This window comes from Pteronotus mesoamericanus, unplaced genomic scaffold (genome assembly GCF_021234165.1).
Source record: "Pteronotus mesoamericanus isolate MK-2021 breed Mesoamerican mustached bat unplaced genomic scaffold, CSHL_Meso_final scaffold_533, whole genome shotgun sequence".
In the NCBI taxonomy this organism is placed as follows: Eukaryota; Metazoa; Chordata; class Mammalia; order Chiroptera; family Mormoopidae; genus Pteronotus; species Pteronotus mesoamericanus.
Window position 1 is genome coordinate 8,068,656 of NW_026555320.1, and position 26,161 is coordinate 8,094,816.

Genomic DNA, 26,161 nt, shown 5'->3' on the forward strand with positions numbered 1-26,161 from the left:
GGAAGGGCCCTCATGCCGTGGCCGGACCCAGCCCAGAGCTGGCACAGACCCCCTGTGGCAGGCAAAGACCTTCGCCTCTGATGGAGAGGACGGCCTCTGTGGAAGTCGCTTCTGTGTGGCTTGCCTTTTCCGAATAGAACACGGACTCTGAGCTGGAACTCGGCTCACGGCGGTTACCGTAGGCTTCACAGGTGGGCGCGCTCCTACCCGGCGCCGCCTGTGGGCAGCCCTCCCCGTCACCGGGCTCGCTGGCTAGACTTCCGTTCGCACGCCTTTAAACGTACAGAGCGAGCTTTTCCATGGGAAGCTTAGGTCCAAACCTCTTCCTTCCGCGGCAAGACCTCTTCTGCGCCGCCTCACACTCATCCAAGCGACCTCGAGTAACACGGGGCCCCTGGATCCCAGAGGCCTCCCCTCCTTCCCCGCGCGCACACACGCACAATCGAAGGCGAACAGGGTTAGCGGTGAGGTTTTGTTATAAAATTTAAGTTGGAAAGGGTCACATGAAAACTAAATTTCATATTTTGTCGCTAATGCGCACTCTCTGAGATACCTCTGCCCTTTGCTTTATTATCAAGGAAATTGGCTCTGAGTCTGACATTTAAGCATTAAAAATTCAGTTATTTCCTCACTCTCTCCACAGCCTCTTGCCTATGAGTATTTTATGCTCTAATATTAGAGATGGGTTAACCCAGATTATGAGATTGGAACAAAATGACCTGTCTGTAGCCTTCCAGTTTACAAGTATCTCAGAAACAGAAGCCATGAAACAATATGGGAATCTGCAGCCTTCTTATCCGGTGCATTTCTTTATAGATAAAGCTGCTAAGTGAACTACATTGAGAACCACTGTTTTATTTATGTATTTATTTTTGCCTGTTATAAACCAATAAATATTTTTATATAAGTGCCTGATTGATTGATTGGTTGATAGCTCGTGTACTTAGCAAATGTTCCTTATTATATATTCTTTTCCTTTTTTAACAAACTCAACCAACTCTTATGAGCAATGAAATTGGCTCCCAAAAAATAAAAAAATAGAATTACAACATTAAGTACTAGGTGATGTGAAAAATGGATTAGTTGGCGTTTTATATATTTACCCACGTGTTAAATTAACTAAGACAGCTCATTATTTAAGAGAAACAAACAAGCCATTTGTAAAGTGAACAGTGTTGCCTGAACCGCTGGGCTCGTTGGCGGGGCCTTTGCCCGCATACGAGAAGAACGTGACAAGACGCAGCCTTTCGACTCTTCCGTTGTTATAAAAAAAAGAAGAAGAAGAAGAAGCTGCTGAAGTTAGCCCAACAAAATGCAAGGGAAAATTGGTCTTTAGTTTGTGCAGTAAGTAATTTATCTAATTAATCTAGACAAGTTTAAGATCAAAGCAGTTATAAATATAACTAAGGTATTTTTAATGCAACCTAAAAAGTAGGCAATACACCTTGTTGCGCCAAAGTGGGCTGAACTGCTACTTTTTTGTGTGTGTTGCTTCAACTTCCCTCCTAACAACTAAGTTTTTTTTTTAATGCTTTTAAAACCCAAAGTTACAATCGTCATATTAATATTCGTTCTGCCTTTTCCTATATTCACGTCGCATACAGAATTCTTACCGACAAAATACCGTTCTTATTTACCCAAGCGTGACCTCTACGCGCATGCACTGGTAAACCGGGGAGCCCGCCCACCACGAGGATCGGACCGCGCCTCCCCGCAGCCTTCCGAGCGCAGAGACACGCGGCCCCCGCCCCGCAGCCCGCAGGCTCTGTGTGAGAAACAAACGCAACTATTTCTCGTCCGGCATGAAGTCATTGTTCTGCCTTAGAAGTTACAGAGCTGTTTTCAAGATATTTTTCTAAAAGCAGTGCTTTTGGGGTGATGGGCCCTACCAGTGGAGTCACAGAAACTTATCAGATACAATAAAGTGTCCCTTCCGACTCACTGCTTTTAGGGGGACGCTTCCACACTCGTCCTCATTGCAGGTGCGGTGACGGAGGCAGCAGCCCCGCCCTGGGCGGGGAGGGCGGGGACAGAATACGCTGGCACTTCTGGATTTGGGAAACAAACCTCTTCCTTTCCTTCCTGCTTTTTCACTTAATCGTTCTACTACTTTCTATCTTTCTGTGTCTCCCTCCCTCCCTCCTTCCTTCCCTCTTCCCTTCCCCTCCTTTCTTTGTTCCTTTCCTTCTTTACTTTCAGTTCTAACCTCAGCCTGACCCTGCGAGGCACCGACGTCAAGAATAACTGTTCCCAGAAAACCTCATCAGCAGACAGAGCCCCCGAGGCGGCTGCCGGGGGAGGGGTGGGGGGGCCGCTGCCGGGAGCATGACCGGCACTCTGGGGACAAACACCCGCATCATCGTCGGAGAGCGGGGCACGCAGCTGTGCACCCGCGTCAAGTCGCTGGGCTGCCCCTGCGAGGTCAGCCCTTCATGCACTCGGGGGGGTTTCCCTCGAAGACAAGACCACAAACACGGCGGCGCCAGGGCCAGCCCTCACCTGTAGCGCGGAGGCGGGTGGCCAGTAGCGGCACAGCTCAGGGTGACCTCAGACTGTGACAAATCCAAAGGGACCGTGACGTCCTGCGGCTCCTGGGTGAAGGAAGGGCGGCTGAGAGGACCGCCACCTGGGGAGAGACAGAGAGCCCCACGTGAGAATCCGCGTCCCACTCTCGGCCCAAGGCCCGTCACCTGCCAACACGTGCAATAAAAATTTAACAAAAATGGTACAAAGAAAAGTTTTGAGCCACTGAGGGTACGTTTGCGAACTGATGCTCATTATCGCACATAAAGCAGCTTGTGTTTCCTGCAACAGGATTCTTGTGCGTGACCCCAGCAAAACCACCAGCATCTAGAAATCAGCACGGACCCCACGCCAGCCTTCCAGCGTCACGTCCCACTTTGCCGTTTTCCTAGTAACGCCCTTCAAAGCCAAAGGGTCCCCGTGCGAACCACAGGCGTCATTACCTGGCTCTGCCTCTTCGGCCTCCCGCGATGTGGAATCACCCCCCGCCGTCCCTTGCCCCCGACCGTGGCCCCCCGGAAGGTGGCTCAGATCACAAGGCAGTGACTTCGGGAAGTTCCGCTGCCCCTGCGCGGGTCCGAGCGGTCGGCCGCCGAGGCCAGGGCGGGGTGCGCAGCGGCTACAGTTACAGGGACGATGAAGACTTTCAAAAGCTCTCCAGAAACCAGTAAAGCTCATTTTTAAAACTATCACATGGAAACGCCCCCCCCAGCCATGCAGGGTGCAGCGGTCGCTCGGGGCTCCCTCCGTCCTGCCCGCCCTCCCTGGGCACAGCCGGGCGCCCTGACGCCGAGATCGGACCGGGACGTGCACCCCTCGGCAGCCTGCTCTCGGGGGCCGGCCTCTGTCCGCCCCCTCGCTGCTGAGGGCCCCTCTGGCCAGTGGTCGGGGCGCCGTCTGGCAAGTCCCTCCTCTCCCCTTTCTAACGAGCGGGGGCGCTGTGATCAGGGGTTTTGAGGAGAGACCCCACCGCGGGACATTTACGCGTTTACTTGTCCACCTCTACCAGCGAGGGCCTGTCTATCCACCTGCAGCCACGGGTCTTACTTTCTGAAACCAGCGGTAGCCTGTTGCCATTTCTTTTGATGTCCCCGGGGCGCCGGGCCTGGCCAGCAGGGCCCCACCCCCGCTGGCTTCTTCCTGGCGTTGACCAGTGCCTGTCTTCTTTGGACTCCTCCGCCGTTCACGGCACTCGGAATGTTCTAGAATCACCGTGTATTGCCCCAGCCTCAGCCAGGAGCGCCGCCCATTTCATCCCTTTCATTGGGGGACGGTGTTCAGACGCCGCGACCTGGGCGCTGAGTGCGCTCGCCGCTCGGAGGCGTTCTCGCTGTGAGCCCCCTGTGTGCGCACACACATGTGTACACACCTCTGTCCGTTGACAGTGGCCTGCAGTGGGTCCCCTCTACCTTCCCTGTGTCCACGTTCCAATGCCCATTCAGCGCAAGTGCCTGGCCCCCGGCATCCTCTGCCCATTCTTCGCAGGTAAGCGGCCGCCAGGCATGGCTGCGCCCGCTGCCTGGGGGGAGGGCCTCTCCCCCCCGCACGCCCCCGCCCCCGCCCACAGGGTGCCTGCTGCGCCGGGCCCGCTGCAGCGGTCCCTCCTTCCTCTCCTCCCTCAGGCCCGACCAAGGTGTCCCCCTTCATTCCCCGCGGCCTCTGACACTGTGCGTGGCTTTCTTACATCCCCCACGACCTACCTCTCACACTGCTGCCCCCTTGTTACCAAAAACAAAACCTTAAAATAAAGACCGGCGCCCAGGAGCCGAGCTAAAGGCTGAACCTCTGTCGGCCCCGCCGGGCCCTCAGACTACGGGACGGGCGTCCTCACTGTCTGTCCCACCTCCAAACCGGGGGTCCGAGGGGCGGACGGGCAGGTCCTGACGGGCTGGGAGGAAAGCCAGGACGTGCTCCGCCAGACGGAGGGATAAGCGACTGCCGGTGCAGAGCGCACAGAGCAGGAGCCACGCCCGGAGTCTACGGCGCGGAGCCAGGGATGGGGCGAGCCGGGGGCCGGCAGGAGCCCGTCCTAGAAGGGAAGGACTCGGGGGACCCTAGGAAATCTCTCGAAGTTGTTTCGTGCTGTAGACTAAGAACACGAACTTTAAAAACAACATAACAAATAATACAAAATACAACGAGAAAAGGGGAAAAAAGAAGAGACAACAACTTGGTGAGAAAACTCCAACAGAAGCAGATAAATGAGGAGGCTGCAAACTTACGGATACAAATTGCAACCAAAACTGCACCTTTCAAGAACTAATAAGTCAATTAAAATAGGCAAGGCACAAAACAGACGATGGCTGAAAATCCAATTACTGACATAAAAGGATAATTTGAGATGATTGTAATGAATGCCGTGGAGAAAGCACAGATAATTAAGCAATTGAGGAAAAATCCGTGAATGAAAAAGACAACTACACCGGCCCTGCGTCGGCACCCCCTTGGCGTCACTGACGGGGGAGCCGGGCTAGTAGGAACTGTGCCTGTGAGCCAGCGGCCCACACCCCTTCCAGGGCCGAGAGCCGCCGAGGCGCGTGCCCGCTGCCTGACTGGGCCTCAGAGCTGAGGCTTTGCCGGAAGCCCAGGCTGACCCAACAAATCATCTTAAAGACTGAAAAAGAGAAAGACATCAGGTTCATCTCTGAGGCAGTAACAGCAGCCTCCTATCCCAGCAGACAGCGGCGAACAGTCTCAGCATCCTGAGTGCCAGGTGCCAAGGCGGTCACCCACCACCGAGACATCTTTTAAATACAGCAACGTCCAGCATTCTGTAACATCAACAAGAAAAGAAAACCTCTCAGGGGTTGCAACATAGATGACTCTTCTCAGAGAAATGACTGAGTTAACGAGGAAAGCCGTCAGGTAAGATCTCTCGGTCTTAAGAATGAAGGAGAAACAGACGCGCGTGGACAGCGTGCGGAGCCACAGCTGACGTTCGCGGACCAGGGTCGGGCTTAGGTGGGGGGCGGAAGGCGGCGTTACAAGCTTGGGTGACGTGATCATACCAACACAAATTAAAAAAGGAAGCGTGGATGAGGGGATATAGCTAGCAATGTGAGGGCTAATATTATCTTCTTTCACCGAAAAAAGTCAAAAGCATAAGCCATACACACACACGCACACACACGCGTGCGCACGCACACGCACACACGAGTCATTTTGTGCACTCTGATTTAGAGGGCGTCCTGTAGCCTCAGGGGAATCTTTTAGAAAAAAAATTGTTGCAACTCATTTATTAGAAGTTCAAAGTACTCGTCATTTTTACTTATTTTAAACTAAAATAAAATTTAATTGCCATGTTAAAAGTAGTCCCTATGGCATGATCTCATTTTTATGAACGTATTTTTCTCTTTCTACGCATTTATCTACCTACATGTTAATCTACCTTCTGTACGTTTATAGACATAGAAGGATGGCTGCAATGTTACCGAGTTTTAATAAATTTGACTATTAAAAGTATTATTTGGGGGTAAGTTTTTTAATTTTCTTCGCATAGCTTTTCGCAGTTTGAATGTCTAAAATGAACACACCTCTGTTAGAGAAAACAACAGATCTTTTGATTAAGGAAAGAGACTGGAGCAAACATGTTGAGAGGCGGGTCCCATTTTTGAAGGCATGCATGGCCTTTCTGTGCTCTTCGTACATCTCCAGAGCTTTACAGCCTCCACTTACGCTCCTCCCCCGAAAAGAGAAAACGTGGATGAAGCACGAGCCCAGCGCCTGGTGCCGGCACCAAGTGGCGTGGCCGGTGTTCCTGTTTACCCTCCTCAACCCCGACTCGCAGGGAAGGGCCAGTCTAGCTCCACGCATCTAAGCCTGAGTGTGACCAGGCTAATGACACCCTGCGCTGGGGAGGGCCGTTCGTGGCTTTCAAAGGACTCTCGAGTGCCGAGGAGGAGCTTCGACCCCTGCGGGACCTTTTGCGAGATGCCCACACCTCCAATCTCACTTGATCGACGGATTTAAGACTAACAGAAGCAGGCGCTTTCTCACAACCTGTTTCATTTTGAAAGATACGAGCAGCTTGGTTTTGGTATCTTACTTATTCCTAGATACTTGTTGTGACCCAAATTCTAAAGCTTGATTCACGGTAGCAAAAAGTCTAGCTTGTCAATGAATTGCTTGGTCTCTTTCAGTAAACGGTCAGATTGTTTTCCGGCTGTCCTGGAGCTACTACACAAGAGCAGAACCTCGTTGCTTCGTCCGCACCACCAGGAAGCAGCGAGAACACTGGTTTTCTGCACAAGAACAGCCACGAGGAACATCGCTGACCCTGCCTCAAGCTGAGAGGAGCTCAGCGTCCGCTCACAGTCGTGCTGCGGGTGCTGCCCCAGCCGGAGGGTGCTGCCCGGCTCGGCCCTGGGGCGCTGGCCCCCCGCTGGCCGCCTCCCGGGCCCCGCCAGGCCGTGCCTCTACCCCCGGTGCACGTTCCGCAGGGTCCACACCGCACCCCCGGACTCGGGCAACTCTGTCTCCCATGCCGCTCAGCGCCTGGGAAGAGAATCAATCCCTCTTCCTCCAATTTCCCTTTGTTTTCCGACCAAGTTATAAAATTAAAAAGAAAAAAATCTCGGAGATTTCTGCCTGCTTTACAGGGAAGAAAAAAGCAATTCCAGGGAGGGGCCCCAGGCCACGAGGATCGGAGGCTCACGTCCGACTGCGGGCTCTGAGCTGCAGCCCCCCCATCCTGAGGCCTGGCGGCGGTGGCTTTGATGGGGAAGACGGGCCAGGCTCGGTTTTTTTTAAGGGGGGAAAGAGAGGGGAAAATCAGCTATCTACGTTGGAGAGTAAACAGATAAAGCTAGAGTTTAAGAAGAGTTTTAAAAGCCAGAGGCATGGGATTAGAGCCGGAGTCTAATTGGTGAGATGTATCCCACACGAAGGCGGGGAGAGTGAGGATTGGAAGCAATGAAAAGGTGATTTGTCAGCTAATTGAACTGAGGAGGATGATTAAGAGGAAAGAAAACACTAAGGATTGCTCAGGGATTTATTGTTTTTCGAGTAGAAGGGAAGAGATAAGAGGCGGGTTTGTGGCTGTGGAGAACACACACAGCACGTCTATGAGCTCAGGTCTGCAGATGTTATTTGGGTGGGTGCCTGGGGCTCGCGGGCCTCGCTGCCCAGAAAAGAAGCGGGCGCCCTGAGCGGCTCGGACGTGAGGGCCAGGGAGAGGCTGGTGTTTGAAATCACTGGCCTTCACCCTCCCATGGGAAGAGAATTTTAGGTTAGTAATAGTTTGATGATTATATATAAAGGTGTATTTGAAATTATTTCAAAGGTGCAGGTGCCCGTGTTCACGGCAGCGTCATTCACAGTGGCCACCACGTGGAAGCAACGTACGCGCCCATCGATGGGTGCGCGGGTGGAGAAAACATGGCACTTGGATCTGTCCTCCATCATCCATCCATCTATCAGCTATCTATCAACTACCTATAAATATTATTAAGCCTTAAGCCGTAGAAAGAAGAGAATGCGGCCACTTCCGACAACACGGATGAACGGTGAGGGCGTTGTGCGAGGGGGTGCGTCAGATGAGAGAAGGCACATACGGGAAGTGGGGCAAAGGTTAGGTAACCTCACGAGGTCACGTGTAACACACACATGCATCAAATCGACATCTCGTATACCTTCACTGACGCGGTATTCTACGTCAGTCAGTAAAGCGGACAAAAGTGTGCGCTCAGAGTAGCTGGAACTTCAAGCAATACTGAGATTCCAGCCACACTTAAATCGGCATTTATTGTATAACCTGAAGAATGATCAAGTCCTGATTCAAACTAACATCAAAGATTTTCAAAGGAGGGGTTTCCAGCCAGCGGGCAATGGCCCTCCTGATACTTCTTCTGCGCGATGGACGTTTGAGAAGACAGTTCTTCACTGGGAGCTACTGGGAACCTAACGCTGTCATCCTGGTTATTTTTGTAAATTCTTCTAGCGGAGGGAACTCCCGTGGCGCGCACGGCGGGACGCGGGAGGCCCACAGTGTCTGAGCCCCGACACCTAGGGCGACTAGAGACGGGCGGGGGGCGCGTGAGCCCTGCTGCGAGGTCTGTGGCGCAGCGGGAGCGGCACGAAGATCGCAGGGCAGGTCCCGACACGAGGCGTTCGGTTCATTACCACGAATTCCCATCCTGTTTATCTTGTCAGGTTAAAGCCAAAGCAACACATCAATCTCCGTCACCACTATTTGGACACGGCCGGCACACGTCGATCAAGGACCCCACAGTCAACTCAACTGCCTTTTGTTGCCCTGATCACAGGCTGAAGCCCTGTCGGCACTGGCCACGCAAAGCCAGGTAAACGTATCGCACGCGATAAACTCGGGATCAAGTAAGAGCGACTCCGGCGTGGAGGGAGCCCCGGGGCTCAGCTGGACTCGTACATGAATTCTCTCGTTCCATCCTGGCAAGAACACTGGCAGGTAGACGTGAGCATTCCGCGCCTCGCGGTGGGCGGACCGAGGTTTCGAGAGCCGAGGTAAGGTCGGCGGCAGAGAGCGGGTGTGGGGGGGGGCGGGGCCCGGCTGTGGGTCGTGAGGCGCGCCCTCGGCAGGGGTGCCTGTGAGAACGGTGGACAGGCCGCGACCCTACAGGGAACGGTGTCTATGGCATGGGTTCGTTTACATTTGTTAGAGATGCACAGTTTTGCTGTTTTCACAAACATCATTACAACAGGTTAAATCTGAAAGCCTGGGGGAGCTCTTTGACTTAGAAGAGGTGGAGAGGGAGCGGCGGCTGGGGGCAGAGGTGGGCGGTGTGGCTTTGTCTGCGGCGGTCACACGTGGCCTTGTGGAAAAGGAGAGCTGAAGACGAAGACCAGGGGTCCCTCCACATCTTGGAGTTGGCAAAGGAGAGGAGACAGCCGAACATTCAGAGGACGGCCGACGTGAGGCGTGGAGGCTGTTGTAGCAGGAGAGCTGACTTGGTTTCCTGTCGCTGCCATGACGGATGGCCTCCACCTCAGCGGCACACATTGGTCAGCGTACCGTCCCGTGGGCCTGGGTTCCAAAGCGGGGCCCGCTGAGCCTCGCCCGCTTCCCGACGCCCTGAGAAGCCCGACTCCTGTCCTCGCATTTTGCGGCTTGTCCAGGCTGCTGCACCCTTGGCTGGGGGCGGGCCCTGCGTCCACCTCCCAAGCCCGCGGGCGTGCACGGAGTCCTTCTCAGGTGCCAGCGCTCTGGCTGGTCCTCCACGGTCACATGCGTGTCTCCTGTCTCTCGCGTCCCCTTCAAGGGCCCTGGTGATTCTGTTGGGCTCGTGCAGAAAATCCAGCCTTATCTCCCCACTGGGGCCAGCTGACCGGGACTCTCACTTCCCACTCTGACCATTGTAATTCCACTGTCTGCCCTGTGGTCTGACGTAGTCACGTGGTCCAGGCGTCAGGCGAGGACATCATACGACTGCTCCCAGGCGTCCCGTGGGAGGCCGAGAACATCGTTCAGATCGCCACATGTTAGAGAGGGACCGTGGGCACAGGAACGACAAAGTGCTCGTGCTGGTGACCAGGAAGTCCCCCCTTTTTTCTGCAGATGTCATTACCCGAGCCCAGATGGAGTGAGGCACAAAGGCCAGGTTTTGGGTAAGTGGGTGACTGAAGGGAAACCATGACGTGGGCTACGGAGCCCCGGGCAGAGGAGCCAGATGGCGAAGAGAGGGAGGGCGGGGGCTGGGCAGGAAGACAGCAGGGCCCGGCGCGGCCGCTAGCCGGTGTGTTTCCGTTTGGATTATCTATAGTTTTAGGGCGAACGGGACCGGGCTGTTTTAGGGCTGATGCTAAGGGGCCAACTGAGAGGCAAACCCAGATTCTCTTTTGATCTTCAGCGTCTTTGGGCCTATTCCTTCCCCAATTTAGAGCATTTCAACTTCAGCTTCTGAAAACTAACAGCATGCCGTCAAGCACACAAGCACCTAAAAGCCCGTGGCTACCCTGTCCCCCCGCAAAGACGTTAGGAAACCCCATAAAACCTTTTATCCACGTCAAGAGTGCGGCGGCCCTCCGGCCTCCTTGGAGGCCAGGCTGCCTCTGTCTCAGACGGTGCCGCGTCCGCCGACGCAGCAGCAACAAACCCACAGGGAGCGTCTGGGAAGCGGGACCTCTGAAATCCCTCTAAACCCTGTGAATCGCGAACACAGGTAGGACCCCGACGTCCGTGGCTTGACGAGAGCACACGCGATTTTGGTGCAGACATATAATCAAAAACAACAAAAAAGTTTTCTTTCTGGGAAGAGCGGTGGAACTGCCTGATCCCGTCAGGGGGTGGCCTTTGGTACTTGCTGTCTACTCCTTCGGGCTCCAGCCAGTTCTGCCTTGGCCCCTGTTTCTCTCACTCGGGCGTTTGAACATAAACAGTGTCCTCACCGCGCAAGGTGCTGCTGCATGGGTTCGGGGCACCCACACAGTGGGTGTGCGGCCCTCCCTTCTCCCTGCTCTCGCCGTCCTCCCTCCTGGCCTGCCTCATGCCCGTTGGCCCGTCCAGCCCCCGGGGGAGCAGACAGACCGCCTGCGACCCAGCCCGTTGGCGGGGACACGCACGAAGAAGCTCCCTCACTGAACTGGCATTTTGTAAAGTTTAAGGTTATTATTTTATACCGTTATAAAAATAGTAGATGCTCATTATGGAATATTTGCAAGACTCAGAAATACAAAGAGAAAAAATACCCAGTTCTGCCACTGCGGAATAACTATATTAGGCTACTGGTGGCTGTAATTCCCAAATTTTATCTATTTTTAATTTTTAATTTCTGTTGCTATCCAGTTGCTAATAGTATAAACATTCCCCTTACTTAACTAGCACTCATTAAATTTTATTTTTAATAGAACTATAAATTCTGAAAATTTCACAATTCACCATGCGACTAATGTATCCAAATGGAAATGTTTCCATTGTTTTATACTTGTTTTCTGTTATAAATACTGTAATACTAATGGCTTTCCTATATTTATGATCATTTCCTTCGCACAATTTTCTAGAAATAGAACGACTGGCTCTAAGAGAATTAACGTGTGCGGTTTTCTGATCGTTAGTGTTAATGCTCACCTGGCTGAATCTTGCGGAGCCGGGCGATGCTTTGCCACGCCGACAGTCTCCCGGCTGGGACGGGAGGCAATGGCGAGAACGTTTCGGACAGTGTGCGACCAGCTCCACGCGCCAGCGACATTCACCATCGTAGTCAGGCCTTGACTCAACTCCGAGGACAACGCACACCGTGTCGCGCCTTCCGTGGGGCAGAGCCCGAGGCCAGCCGCCCAGGCGCCAGAGCGACGGAGGGACAGGTGCTCCAGGAAGAGGAAAGGTGCCGGGCCGGGCGCAGAGACGGGCACCGCCAGCCATGGGGCGTCACGGGCGGCCGGCCACCGTGTCACACAGCCACGGGGCTGAGGCCACGCAGCGCCGACTGGGTGCAGCCGCCCCAAGGGATGGATTTAAAATGCCTGCTGTTGCTGTTGTTGTTTTTTAAAGACAAAGAAGTGAAACCAAAACCCTGTTTAGATCTGGGTCTACAAAACTGTAGACATTCATCTTAATTTTCCACGCTGATTCCAACGCCGAGCACAGAGACCTGCTTCAGTGCAGTGCCCGCGGCTGTGGCAGGTTGGCTCCCACTTAGTTCATAACCTCCCGTTTGTCTCCCGTGGACGCGGGGCGAGAGGAGCCCGCTGTTTCATGAACTTTCTGCAAACGCCCATAATTCACAAGTGCCAAGCGCTTCTGCTGACTAGGGCACGCGTGCTAACACCGAAATATCGGAGAGCACGCTCTGGGGCCATGAGTCAGCTTTATAACACCATTTTTATTGAATTTATCGGAGTGACATTGGTTAATACAATTACATAGGTTTCGGGCGCACAATTCCGCAGGACGTCGTGTGCGCGCCACCCCCAGCCAAGCCCCGTTCTGCCGCCTTCCTCCCCCTGCTCCCGCCGCCCCCGCTCGCCTCTGGCCCCCGCCCCGTGGCTGTCCGCGCCCGCGCGTTTGTTTTGCTCCGTCCCTTCACCTGCTTCACTCAGCCCCCCAACCCCCTCCGCTCCGACAACGTCTGTCTGTTCTCTGTGCCCGTGAGTACATTTGTAGTGCATTTACGGTGTGCGCACATGTGTGTGTTCCTATGTTCCCATGTCTGAACCTGTGTTCGCATGTGTGCATGTGCTTGGCTGGCGTCACAAAGCGCAGGTGCTGCTTTGTAAAGTTCAGGTGCCTTTCGGTATTCACGGACTGGGATGGACTTGGACAGGAAAATGTCCGCTACCCATAACCTCTCACAACCGTTTGGTCTGAGCAGTTCAAGCCGCGCTCCCCCCGCAAATCACGACGTGGCTGGGTCCCAGGGCTGCGCGCTTGGCGCCGCTGGCACCTCTGCCCCGGCAACAGCCGGAGCTCAGGTGAGCGTGGGGGGACCGTGGTCCACGCAACAAGGCGTCGCCTCCGCCTCCGCGCCGACCGGCCAGGGATGAAGCAGAGGCCGGGACCGCGCGTTTCAGGCGGCTGGCGGGCAGCGCTGCGGGGTGTGTCGCTGGCCAATGGCGCTGACGTGACTCATTGCCATTATGCCCTAAACCCAAAGCCACTGGCGGGGAAATTCTCCAGGGCAGACGTGGGCAGGGAGCAGGCGAGTCTGAATAACCTCTTTTCTCAGAGAAAACGCTTTTGTATCTCTTGAATTGTGGAGAATCTGACAGCTACAGAAATAGCAAAGGAGAGTAATGAAGTTAATGACCTCAAGGCGCTCCCTGGTGTCATCGGCGCCTGACAGGGCACTTCTCGCTCGGCTCTGGGGCCTTGACAGGCACGTGGGAACTGCCCTGGGCTGTGCCCAGGAAGGTCCATGGATGCTCTTTATTTTTGGCTATTTCTGTTTACCTCTGAATCCTTGGCACCTGCAACACTGAATGCGATGTCCCTTGGTCCATGTTTAATGAATAAATAATGGACAATACAGGTTGGATTCTGGGGCTATAATTAATGAATTTCCTGTAAAAACCTATCCCCAACTCTTCACTGAGTATAAAGGGTTTAATCTATTTTTGTGTAACTGTATGCTTTTAAGTGACTATTTACTGAGCTCTAACGCGGCTCCAGGCCTCAGGGCTTCGCAGTGGAAGGTCGGGCCATCCTCGTCACAGCCCTTCGCTCGCTGAGCGCCGGACACGCACCACGCACCTCTCACGCCAGCCGCGCCTGGAGGCCCAGCGCGGCGGAACACCGAACGAGCGGATCCCCCTCCTCCTCCCGCATCTGAAGAGAAGGAAGTGGCCTTGCAGCCGCCCCTCTGAGCGGACGCTGTGCGTCTGGGGTACCCAGACCACCCAGGTCGCGAAGGCAGAGCCGCCACGCTCCTCAGCGTTGGGCGCGTCTGCGGCAGCCTGGTGCCCAGGGTCCCCGCCGCCTTCACGGAGCATTTCCGCGCGCCCCGCACCAAGGAGGGAAGGGAGATGCACGCTTGCTCTTGGGGTGACTGGTCCGCCGAGCAAATGCCAAACGCTGTTAAGCAACTCCTGCCTCTGAAACAAACTCTTTCAGAAGCCGCGGAGGTTACAGGCGCAATTTCCACAACCACAGTCATTTGCAGTTTGGCACCAAGGGCAACAAGCGGGGCCCGCGAGAACCTAACCTTTGTTGCACCACGTTGCGTTATGACCATGAGCACGTTTCTGGCCAGAACTAAGGAATCGGCTGCCGAGTTCGGCGCAAACCTTGAAGGCTGCCTCACGCAAAACCACCGCCTTCCGCGGCCCGGGGCTCCCAGCACCCTTTACACTGACTGCGCTCGAAGCTCTTGGGGCCAAATAGGTGTTGGGTTCTTTTTCTCTTCACATCTTTTATAAACATTGTTTTTAAACACCATTTTCACTGTGGAGGAGGGAAGAATCCCCCAGTGTAAAAATGACAGCAAATGAAGGTAACATTTAAAAGGAAATCGTGAGTGAGCTTCCTAAATGCCAGTTCTCACGGAAGGGGCTTTGAGGCCCTGTGTCCGCGGGGCTGTCTCGGTCCACAGCCAGGGCTCGGGAGCCCCTGAGATGAAGCTCCACCAAACGCTGACCGGCTCACGTCCACGGGGAGCAGGGCTTCGTGTCTGATGTCCCTCGTCGCTCGGGGCAGCGAAGGCGTCGGGCGCACACAGCTGTGCTCACCTCCCCCGCGACCCCGCCCCCCAATCCGCACCGAAGGCGTCTGCGTGTGATGCCGACCCCACGGCGGTTCCTGCTGGAACCACGACCCACGCGTTCTCGCCCGCCACGTGGGCTCCCCGCCCCGCGGCGCTCCCTCACTGGAGCTGCTGGTGGAAAATGCTCAGAGCGGAAACGTCCCAGCGAAGAGCGCAACGTGCCACGCGACCAGCCGTGAGCCCCCAGCTGTGCGCGTGCTGCCGTCCCGTCGCGGCTGCTGGCCGGTCCCTTCCCGGGGCCCCGAGTGCTCGCTTCGGACGCCGTGCGGGGTGCCGTGGCCCTGGGCCCGTGGGAGCAGCAGACGAACGGTGCTGACGCTGGACCCGTCCCGGAGTCGAGCTGTGGCGTGTGTTATTTTACCATGACTTCTTTGAACCCTTGGCGCATGGAATCAGGGTAAACAAGCCTCCGGGCTCATCCCCGAGGGTCCACCACGCGGTGCGGGGGGCGGGGGGGCCCATGCCCGCGCTGATCTCCACGCTTCTTCCCAACGCGCCACTGCTGGGGTCTGGGCGCCAGCCAAGGCAAGGAATGAGTAAGGGGCCTTTTCTATCTGCAGCCTGAGGCGGATCGGCCCTGAAGTCTCTGGGTCGGACCTAGATTCGGTGCCATGACTCTCTCCCCTGTGTTATTTTCGTAACATCCATTTGGCAAAATGGTCCAACTCTCAGGCACAGGACGGGAAGCGTGTGGCAGGAAGTGCCCCCAAGGACCCCCCTGAGGCGGTTCGACCCTGTATGACTCCTGGCCCTTGCGTGTGAGACCCGTGACTTGCTGCTAACGAATCAGATGTAGGCGAGGGGACGAGGAGTTATGTGAGACTGTGACTTCCGTCTGACTACACAGGGTCTCCGCTGCCCACCTGACCAGCGCACTCGACCCAGCCGCGTGGCGACGGCCTGAGGCGGCCCCGGCTGGCGGCTGGCAGCTGGCCGGGCTGAGGACGCCTCCGTCTCACGCGTGCGGGGCCTGGGCTTGGCCACGGCCCCGGCATATGGAGAGCAGGTCCTTCCCCGCCCGGGTCTTCCGGTAAAAACCCAGTCCTGGCCCACACCTGATGGCCCCTTCAATGAAACCTTGAAGCAAAGAGCCCAGATGAGCTGTGTCCAGGCAGCTGACCCCCAGGAACGGCGATGTGAGTGGCCTTAAGCCACCAAGTGTGTGGTGAGAGTATTACACAGGAGAAAATCAACACAGAGACGGAAACAACAGTCCTCTTGAAGGGTCCCCAGAAACAGGACTAGAGCTTTGAGTCCATAGGAACTCTTCCTTATAAAAAGCAAGTAACATTTATATAAAAATACGGGGAAGAGTCTACCGCGCCTCGAAGATAAGTAACATGGGTACTGAAGCACAGGGCTTGCGGCTGTGCGGTCCCACGCACACCGGTCCTTGGGGCCCAGGCAGCGCAGCGCTTCCCGGTTCTGCGGGAAAAACCGGGCCGTGACAAGGGCCCGCTACCCCAGCCTCGGGCCAGCCCCCTCTTTTCTTACTTGTCTCACGTGGCTTTTTCATACTTTTAAAGTTGCCAATAGACCAGGACTACACATTAGACCGTGGTATCTGTTTGAGTAAGTGGAATTGCTTTTTAATGGAAGAATTCGTCACATTACACCTGCAGACTCAGAGTTTCTTGGCTTCTCCCCCTTCACATCGCTGCCTCCCTGGCTTTATGCTAATCGTGGCGCTCGAGCGACCCTGTCTCCCTGAGGGCCTCGCGTTTCAACGTGACGCTGGCGGCACCATCTGCGGCCATTGCAAGGCTATGCCTATGTATGCGGACTGCGCCATGTGCCCTTTTTAAAAACCACAACTTCAGATCACGTGTGAAAGAAAAAAAAGAGACCAAGCCTGTGAAAATTACACTGACATCTTTTAGTAACTTAAATCAACGATATAATTATAATCAAGTAATTATTTGAGACAACGCATTTTATGCATTCAACTTGGATTCCTGTGGAGCTGACCTTTAGCCGTATCCTTGGAGAGCTATGGGATCGCTTTCTCCAGGATTCCTTTTAAAGAAAGAAATTAAATTGTCCACGCGACACCTGTACATATGCAGGGAAAAGGCTGCCAGAGGTGCCTGACACCCATTCCAATTGGCTCGCGCTTTCGGAGCTGGAAGTGGTGTTTAATTTTACGCCACCATCATGCGAGCATATTCCATCGATTTTCTGTTCTTTTTTTCCATATGAAATGTGTGATATAAATATATGCACAGTTCATGTACGAGTTACAGTTTTGAGGTTAAAAGCAAGAAAGCCGGGCAAAATGGCAGCAAGATAAACGAGAGCGCGCTGCGTTTTAAGCTGAGAGAACCCTCGCTCCAACTGCGTGTTTTCCCTCCGTGCGCAGGGCGATGATTCGGCTTTGCATTGGTAAAAACCCAGGGCTTGCGCAGAAGGAACAGCTGAGTCTAGTTCCATGGTGACTTCAGAAATCAGTCCTTCCCGTCCCCCACGACGCCCTCCTGCAGGCCCCTGGGAACCAAGTCTGCGCAAAGCCCTCTCCCCGGGGGCCTGGAGAGGGAGCGCACCCCTCGCCCAATCCCGCGGGGACACGCCGACTGCACGTTCCTGTGCAGGAAAGCCGGGCTGGCCTGGTCCTCTCCCTGGGACGCGGGGACAGCACGAGGAGGTTCTTCTTCCATCCCTGAGCACAGCTCTCAGAGGAGCAGCTAGAAACGCTTCAGGAGATACCAGGATAATGGATGAATGAGAGAAGCGTCTGGAAATCACTCAGTGCGCGTTGAGTGTCCTGAAAGTATAAAACTTTGAAACGGGAGGAAAAGGTCTTGTGGCATGGTTGCCACGGCGATAGGACGGCTGTCGGTGGGGCTCGCGGGGTGGCGGCCCAGGTGGGTGCAAGGGCGCTGGGGCAGAAAGGCGTGGAGCCGAGGGACAGCGGATCGTCTGTTGAGCAGCCTCTCGTCAATGTTACTGCTGTTGGCTTCTTTATAAAGAGTAACGCCAACTGAGCAGAATAAAAGGCTCCCAAGATCAGCCTTTAAGCCACGAGGCATCAACATGACACCCACAGATCACCAGGGTGCAGGACCCCGTGTGCAGACCCCCTGGAGGGCACACCGCGCTGGAAGCCGTCACCTCACAGACTCAAAACGGCACACGCGTTAACACCTGGGATACAGGCGCACACAAATGCTTTAAGCGTAAGTAACACTGTGTCCCAGTATGACGTAGCGCAGAGGTGTGGGTGACAGTCCTTATTATCGGAACGCTTTAAAAATACATAAAGAAAAATAAACTATATTCCTTATTATACCAACTTTGTTACTCCATTTTCTTTGTCAAACAAGAGGGAATCTCAAAAACTCGAAGTCGCGGAATAACTAAGCGAAGCAGCTTGCGTGATTGGAGGGTGCGTGCAGACCCGCACTATCCCGGAGGCCAGCTCCCCCTGACCTGGCCTCCGCCCCCAGTGAGCCGCCCCAGGTTTCCGCCCTGTGTGGTGGGGGCAGCTCCGAGCAAAGCAGGCCACCTTCCACGGTCCCACCAGTCAGAGAAAAGAGGGCTGCCTCTGAGAGCTGTTACAACGGAAGAGAATTAGAATGTAAGGGCGGCTTCTGGGCGCCAGCTCTAAGGGAGGACGGCGCGGGCCTGGCCGAGGCGGTCACCCTGCGCAGAGGCGCGCCCTCCGGATCCCCAGGAAGCCGGGAGGGGCCGGGACCTGGGGTGCAGTTGCAATAAAGGAAGGGACAGGGGCCGAGGGCGTTCCAGAAATGGGGAGGGAGGTGTCAGAAGAGTAATTCTGACAAGGGGACAAAATAATCAACCAGAACAGGATTATCATCCCAGACCGTGGAGTGACTGTTTCCAATCCTGAGCCTACGGCAGGAAGGTTCACCCTCGCGCGTGAGGGAGGCATTGTTATCCGTCCTGCGCAGAGACGGAGACCCGGGTAGAAGGGTTTCAACGCGGGCAAGTCCGAGGGCAAAGGCGGCCGCGGGGCTACCGTTGCCTCCCAAGCTTCCGAAGCCCCCGACAGGCCGCTGTGGGGCCTCCTTAAACACTGGCTCGAGGCCTGGGCGTGCACACGAGCCTCGCCTTCCAATCCCAAGCCTGGCCCTCCTCCCCGTGAGCTGACCCCCGGGGTCAGCGGCCGCCTCCCCCCTGAAGTCACCCCCGCGGGCCTCCCAGCTCTGGGGCCGCCCCTTCCTTCGCCACCCGGCCTGCCCCGCGCTCTCCCGCAGCCACACGGGCGCCTCGCCGGCCGGAAGCAAGGCGCCCCCAAAGTCACCGCCCCCACTCACCCCCACCGACCTAGCCACGGGGCAGGGGAGGGAGCCGCAGGGGGCGTGTGACCAATAGCCGTTGAGTGGTGACTGAGATTTCATGAGCCCGCTGGGGACTCCACTGCACTTCCTGCCACAGTGGTCATCTGGAGAGAAATGAGAAAAAGGACCGAAGGCTCCGTGGCCATCATTACGGTCCCTCCGTCTACAAGGTCACGGGCCTGCCAGGGACCCCGACAAAGGCTAGAAGAACAGGAGGCTCCCAGGGGAAAAACAGAACCTTCGTAAAAGGGACTGCGGCACGTGATGCCCGAGAAGCACCTCCAGCCAAGGTTTGCAGAGAAGCCCCGCTTTGCAAGGCTCACACGAAGTCAGGTAAGTGCGGGCCATCCGCCAAGAGAGCCACTGGGGAGGCCCTCGAGGGAGCACCGCGCGCGACGTGAGGCTGCAGAAGTTCCCGCGGCTGGCGTTCCTCTCCAGGACGCTCTCTGAGCCCTTGGCGAGCCAGAAACTCCCAGGGCACTGGAAAAATCACAGAATGTGGGGTGTGGGGAGGAATGAACACTCCCGAGCCCAACACACACATTTACGGACAAGGAAGTCGGAGAAGCGACAGGTTGCTTCTGGCGCCAGTGAGGTTGCGCGGGCGAGTCTGAGTGGGCAGCGTGGGCCCAGCTTCCTCTGGGAAGGGGCGCTTCCCGAGCCCATTCCATTCGCAGTCCAGCTTCCACGTCTTTGAAGACTCCACAGACGCATCCATTCGGGCAACGCCCAAACAGGCAATGCCGGAAATAGCGTTACTGACTAAAGGACAAAAGGGAACCCCCACAGAAACTTGCCGAAGGCCGTGTGAGACGTGGAGGTTCCTTGGGTTCGGGGTTGGAGAGATCTGGGTCCACGTCCCAAGTCTGTCCCATACTAGTCATGTGACACTGGACAGCTGCTTAGCCTCACTTTATCAGCAGCCAAAGTTTCGAAACAAAACTCTGGGCTACTTTGTCTGCATTTTTACAATTCTTGCCATTTCTTTCTGGTATCTGCAACTGTCCCTTCATTTGGGGGGTTTATTTTTGCTCACTTAGGGCCACAGCAGTGTCGCCAACCAGCCTCTTGGGCACTGGAGCAGGTGGACAAGTCCAGCTGCACGAGGGGATCTGGAAAGCCAGGGAGTCCACTGTCACAGGGACAGGGGAGGGGTTGCTGTGGGGACTGTCCCCGGAGGCCGGGGGCGGCCTGGGGTTGCGGTTGGGCCTCCGCGCCAGGGATGGGAGGGACGCCGGACGTGCGGACGGAGACTGGTCAGGCTGTCCGCTCGCCCGCGTCTCTCTCATCACCAGCTCTCACACGGGGCTTCTGGAGACCAGTGTCATCTGGCGAATCTCGGCTCCCTCTTTGGTCAGCTCGCACCCAGAGCCACACAGAGAAGGGAGAGGGAAACGGAGCGCTGCTAAGCCAAGTCCAGCGGTCCTGTGGGTCCCGGTTCTGGGCTCCCTGACCGGCACTCGGTTTTCTGCTGGAAATAGGCCGCAGCATCGATCAAGCAGGACGGAACGATTACAGATGGCTGTTTACCTTCCTGCCACGTCGGCTGCTAAACACCGGTTTCAGGCTGTCTCCCCATGTTAACGGCTTGTGTGCAGTGTCTGAGGGACTCAGTGAATTAACTGATTGACCGCTTTGACGACAGGCAGGCTAATCAATAAGCTTTGAAGGCTGGGAGGCAGCCCATCCCTCACCCCAGCCCCGCAACGGTAGCCTCCGACAACCCCACGCGAGGGTGGTATGGGCCCTCCCAGGTCCGATTCCCAGCTGACAGCAGGGCACCGCTGAGTGCGGGCCTGGGGAGCGACGCGGCAGCCCCCACGGTCCCGCATTGCCCCGCGCAGGCGCACTGGTAGAAACCGCCCCGAGACCCTAAACTATAGCGCCATGCACTAAAATCGCCAGGAAGTACTGGGTTCCGAATATGTATTACCTTTTAAATATAACCATTTTAAGTTCTATAATTTAATTTTGAATAACGGCTGTGTTTAACCACCTGTTTACACAATTCTGGAAATCAACCCCGAGCTGCGCAGAGGGGCTACAGGCCAGGCCCTGTGCGCATCTGTCGAAAGAGTCAGCGAACTTCCCGGCGCAGGGCGACCCGCTGGGAGGGGCGGAGGCTTCAGGGCAGCACCACCGACTCCACGGTGCCTGACACGCTCAGACTACGGTGGCTTTCTGTGGCCCTTGTCCCAACCACGGTGCCCGAACTTGGTGACTGCGGCCGAGCAGCCCCTTCGTGGGGGAGGGAGAGGGAGAGAGAGAGCGAGAGCGAGCGCACACTCCTCAGATCCACCTCCTCAGCAGCTTCCAAGGCTGCAGGGCAGCTCATTTCACAACAGCCCCCAGGCTGCCCCTCAGCTCCACGGGGCCGTTCATCTCCCAACCGGGCGGCCGAGCGGGGCCCTGGCTTATCAGGGAAGCCGTCGCAGGATGCACAAGTATATGGAACCATCGCATTGTGTCCCTGACACACACGCAGCTTTGTTGGTCAGTTACACCTCAATCCTGTGGACAGAGATCAATCAAAAAATGGAAACTATACACCCCGAGGCCCATCAAGAGCAGAAAGGGAAGGTAAAGCCTGAAACATTCCTACAGCGGAACCCTGTAAGGTCACTCACAAATGACCACAGACACTCTAACGCTCTCACGACCTCATGCTGAGCGGAAGGTCAGATGGGAAAAAGGACGTGCTGCATGACCTTATACATACACACCTGTTTACAGATAATCACAGACGTAACAATTACCATTATTATCATTAAAGAGACTCATGACATAGATCAGTTTTGTATGACGTATAATTTCCATATAAAATTTGAAACTGCCCAATGTGATCGGAAGTCATTGGTATTCCCCGTGTCTCAGCAGTGACTGGCGGGCCTTCGGGCATGGGGGCCAGGGTCTGCATCCTGAACTGAGTGCCGACTTCGCTGGGCGGGTTCAGTGTGTGAGGCGTCGCTGAACTGGCACTGAGAGTTAAGCCAACAACCAAACTGAACACAATAGCATCTGAATCGCCAGCGGTTGGACTCTGGTGTGGAATTTCACTCCACTGGAAAGTGAAGTCTGAGAAAGCCGTGATTTCCACACGCGTTAGCTGGTGTGTCAGCTCACACCAATGTAAAATACACTAAGGTGTTCCTTTTTAAAAAAAAAAGATGAAAGAAAGGAAATAAATGACAATGTATTCAATTGCAAAAAATCCATGTCATTAGGAGGTACTTGGAACACCATGCCGCCCCTGTTCATGGCTTTGGAGCTCAGGGGAGAAGAGGATCTTCCCTTGTCCAGCCTCTGGCTTCTTTGATTCCAACTCAGTGAAGGCACGTGGGAGCAGCAGTGAGACAAGCTGCAGAGCCATGAACAATGATGACTTGTTTAAAAGCACTAATTGGGGGGGAGGGGTAGTTAGTTACACAGCTATTGTAAACCAACGCATCTCTCTACAACCTCAAATGATGTCTGTAGACTTGAAAATATGTTCTACGGTTTGCATGATATTTTACTGAAGGCAGACGCATTATATCTATGTTTTCCCAATTGTCCTTCATGTGCTTTCACCATGATGTTGTGAACCTGGCTGCATGTCTTTGCCAGCGCCCCCTACTATCCCAGTGAGGGGAGGGCAGCTGTAGATGCCGAGGGCTTGCTGCTTCCTGTTGACTCCCCTGCCAAGGACTGGACTCCTTGTCTTTCAGATGTGCCCTCTGCAGTGAGGCCTTTGCTCATAGACAGCGGGCAAGTTGAGCAAGTCATGGGGAGGAAAGGAAAGTTAGGAATTCTCTACCTCTGTATTTGGTCTAACATGTTTGCTAATGTATATGCTTTGTATTTTATAATGTATATAACATAAACATAAATAAGGTGGCTTTATATGCTTATTGCCGTTACACCTCGTTGTTGGTTTTAAAATTTCGGAAACTAATTCCTTAAATCATACCACACTCTGAGCAGAAGCTAGCCTCTAGGCAGAGCCAGCGCCCAATTTAAAAAGCCATTGTTGGCACCAATGGGAGCTGTGTCAAGCAGCGATGTCCTGGATGAATAGCGGCCCAAATTTCCATCTCAGCATTGGATTCTCGTCGTAACCCCTGCCATTGTCTAGTTCGGTGGTCCTTATCAACCCTCCTACCTCGAGCTTCAGCTTCTCTGGCTCCAGGAGAGAAATAAGGAGGCTTTCTCTGCCCAGCTGCAAACACTGATGAAACGCTGTACATAAAACACTTTGTAAACTGTAGAGCGCCATGTATGGGGTATAAGGAATCAAATATTAAAGGTCCATCTTTATTTTCCCTTTAGAACTGAGAATTCCATGATTATAAACTTATTTTCAACAAAAATAAATACTATAGAGTTCTCAGAGTGAGTCTCTATTTAAGAAAAATGACCTCTTTCAAGCAAGGGCGTGGAGGTGATAACATTCTTCATGGATCCGAGGTAAGGAGACAGGGGGATTGTTTTATGCCGGAGGGTTATTCAGAGTGGCGGTCACGTTTGAACTTGGCTGAGAAAGGCTGGTTGAGGAGGGCCATGCAGCGGCCGGCATTCCACGAACAGAGATGTGGGGACCAGGTAAGCTGGACGGGGGTCTTGCTGGCAGGACAGCCCCACGGGAAGGACCCGTGAGCGGTGCCAGAGGACACAGAGCTCCCGACACAGGTGGAACTGAATTAGTTGGAGAACTTTCGATAGTTGCGGAAGCAAATGGAACATGAACGCTTGATTAGACCATTTGAACCTCCTAGAAGTGGGGTCTGTGGCAGTCTTGGCTCAGAACGGTGACAAAACCAGCTGTCTTCATGAGAGTTTGTGGCGTAGGAGTCTGTGTTGACATGCTGCCTCTTGGACAAGGTACAGCTGATGCCTCGAAGCCAGGACAACAGTTAGGAAGCTTCTAGAAAGTCTCGGGGAAAAGGGATGGGCTAGGGGGTTGAGTGGACTGATAACCCTAAAACTGTAAAGGGATGAATGACTAGATGATGAGATAAAATGCGGCCCAAACTGCAAGTGTTTAGACTAAGTCCCACACAGCGTCAGCAGGTCTCTGCCCCCTGATCGCGCTGAACCAGCACTGGCTGCGTGTGGGGCCGGGCTCCCTGCACCAGCAACGCTGCGCTGACGCCTGCCTGTGTCAAGGGCATCAAAGCAAAGGGTGTCTGCGAGCCTCATAAACGAGGAGTAGCTCTGTGCACTATTTATCTTTTTTTTAAAGTAGAAAGTGCCCGTCTGATGCCGCACAGTGATTGAAACACGTATGCTGAACGGCAGAGCCTCGTGACACCCACCAGCATCCCGAAAGCACTGGGGAGTGCTGACGTCGGAAGGTGATCCCTTACTTAACACATTCACGGGGCGCTCCCTGCGCGCCGGGTGCTGCCCTGGGCGCGAGCCACAGAGCCACGCAGAGGACGGGAACTGTCCTGGCCTACACAAGACCTGCGTTCCCCTGGACACAGACAGAAAGTGGACACGTCACACACAAAGGCGTCCATGAGCTCACGTCAGCCAGAGCCACGTGGACTGAAGACGGTTGCAAGGCTGAAGGGGTGACAGGCGGGACCCATGCTGGAGGCCAGGTGCTGCCGCTCCAACAGGCTCCAAGAGAAGGTGCCTCGACGCAGGTGACTGATCTGAGGGTGCCATGGGAGGAGCCAGCCACAGAAAATTCTGGAGAAGACCGCTGCTGGCGCCTGCACAGCTCACGCAACGGCCCTGAGTAGGGGCCCTTGTGATATTTTGCGGTGCATCAGAGGCGGAGGGGCCTTCTGTGCAGGGGCGGCTGGGGACGCTGTCGGAAGCCAGGGTGCTGAGCGCCTTGCTAGCCACTGTGCGGGGTGTGATTTTAAATCTCAGGGCCAACTTAAGTGGGGGGAGGAACACTCATCAACCCCGTGGTGGTCCTTTCACTTGGCGGTGTGGCTATTCGGGTGCCTTACAGTGAACACAACCTGATGTTACCGCCTCCACGGAAGCCGTGGCCCCCTTCAGAGGCTCAAGCTGGAAAGCCCGCTTCCAGCCTTGCCTCTCTGGAAGGCCCGCGTCCTCACGAATACCCCGTCTGCACACCGACCATGACCTGCCCATGTTGATACGAGAAGGTTGTTTCTGGTGTTGCTATCAGTCCCAGAACATAATTCCATTAGGGTTTCGGAATCAATTACCTCGCAGGGAGATTTGATAATCATATAGCCACCTTCATCAGTAGGGATTGCATCAAAAATGGTGTTTTCAGCATTTCTAAATTGGGCTATCTCTATTAGAGATGCAAAGATGTCACTTGACTTAAAAATATAGCCTGGCGCTCCATTCCTACAGGCGCCATTAGGCTAACAACCCATCTGAAGGGGCGGGAGGCAGAGCGGGGGCTGCGGTGTGTTCAGCATCCATCACGCTCGGTCCCCGGGGACACCGGTTAGAGCTCCCAGGGTCCTTGAGCAAAGATGTCTGATTGCTGCTGCCGACTGGCGCGCCGCATCCTCCTCTCAAGAAACCGTGGTCCACTCCTGCGGCCCTTCTCTCTCTGGTAGTCCTTGTCCTCTGGTCCTCAATGCAATACAAGGTTATGCTTGAAAGAGAGGGACCCGGAAGCATCTGTGAGCGGGTCCATCGTCCTTTATCACGGTCCGTGGAGAGTGAGGACGCAGGAGTCAGAATTCGTCCCCGATTCACCTCTGGCTGCTCCATTTTTAGAACCACCAGCTGTGTCAAAGTGCTGACAAACAGGATTTTTCCTTTACTGGCATGAGCCCCCCCAAAACTGTTTCACTCAAGTTTTAAGAGTCCGTGACTTTGGGAGGAGTTTGGAAAAGAATAGAAGCATATGTGTCGATAGACATGACATGCAACTGGCATGGGAAAGATGTCTCACAATTTCTAGTCCCAGCTCAGTCCTGCGAGTAACTGATACAGCAGGAGAAGCAGCTCATTAAGTCCTGTTAAGACATGTCACAGCAGTCAGGGTGGCCAAAGGGCCTGAATCCTGCTCTGCTGAGAAGCTGCTTGGGTCTGAATTCACCTCCGCGACAGGGTCAAAGCCGAGACTCGAGCTGAGCCGCTGGCCCCGCTGCAGGACCGACCGCGCTGATAGCCCACTTACACTGAGGGACCAAGAGGGCTGCTTAAACAGCCTTCCATTTAAAAAACGCAATTTTGTTAAAATAC

The 26,161-nt window shown here is 54.8% G+C and overlaps 1 protein-coding gene across 1 annotated transcript in view; it reads right to left on the reverse strand.

Annotated features, from left to right (window-relative positions):
* Positions 1-26,161, reverse strand: part of CNTN6 (contactin 6) — a 143,106-nt gene that overhangs the window by 112,169 nt on the left and 4,776 nt on the right. Inside the window, 1 exon segment of the mRNA XM_054594617.1 lies at positions 2,500-2,626. Within this exon segment, the coding sequence (XP_054450592.1) occupies positions 2,500-2,626 (127 nt within the window).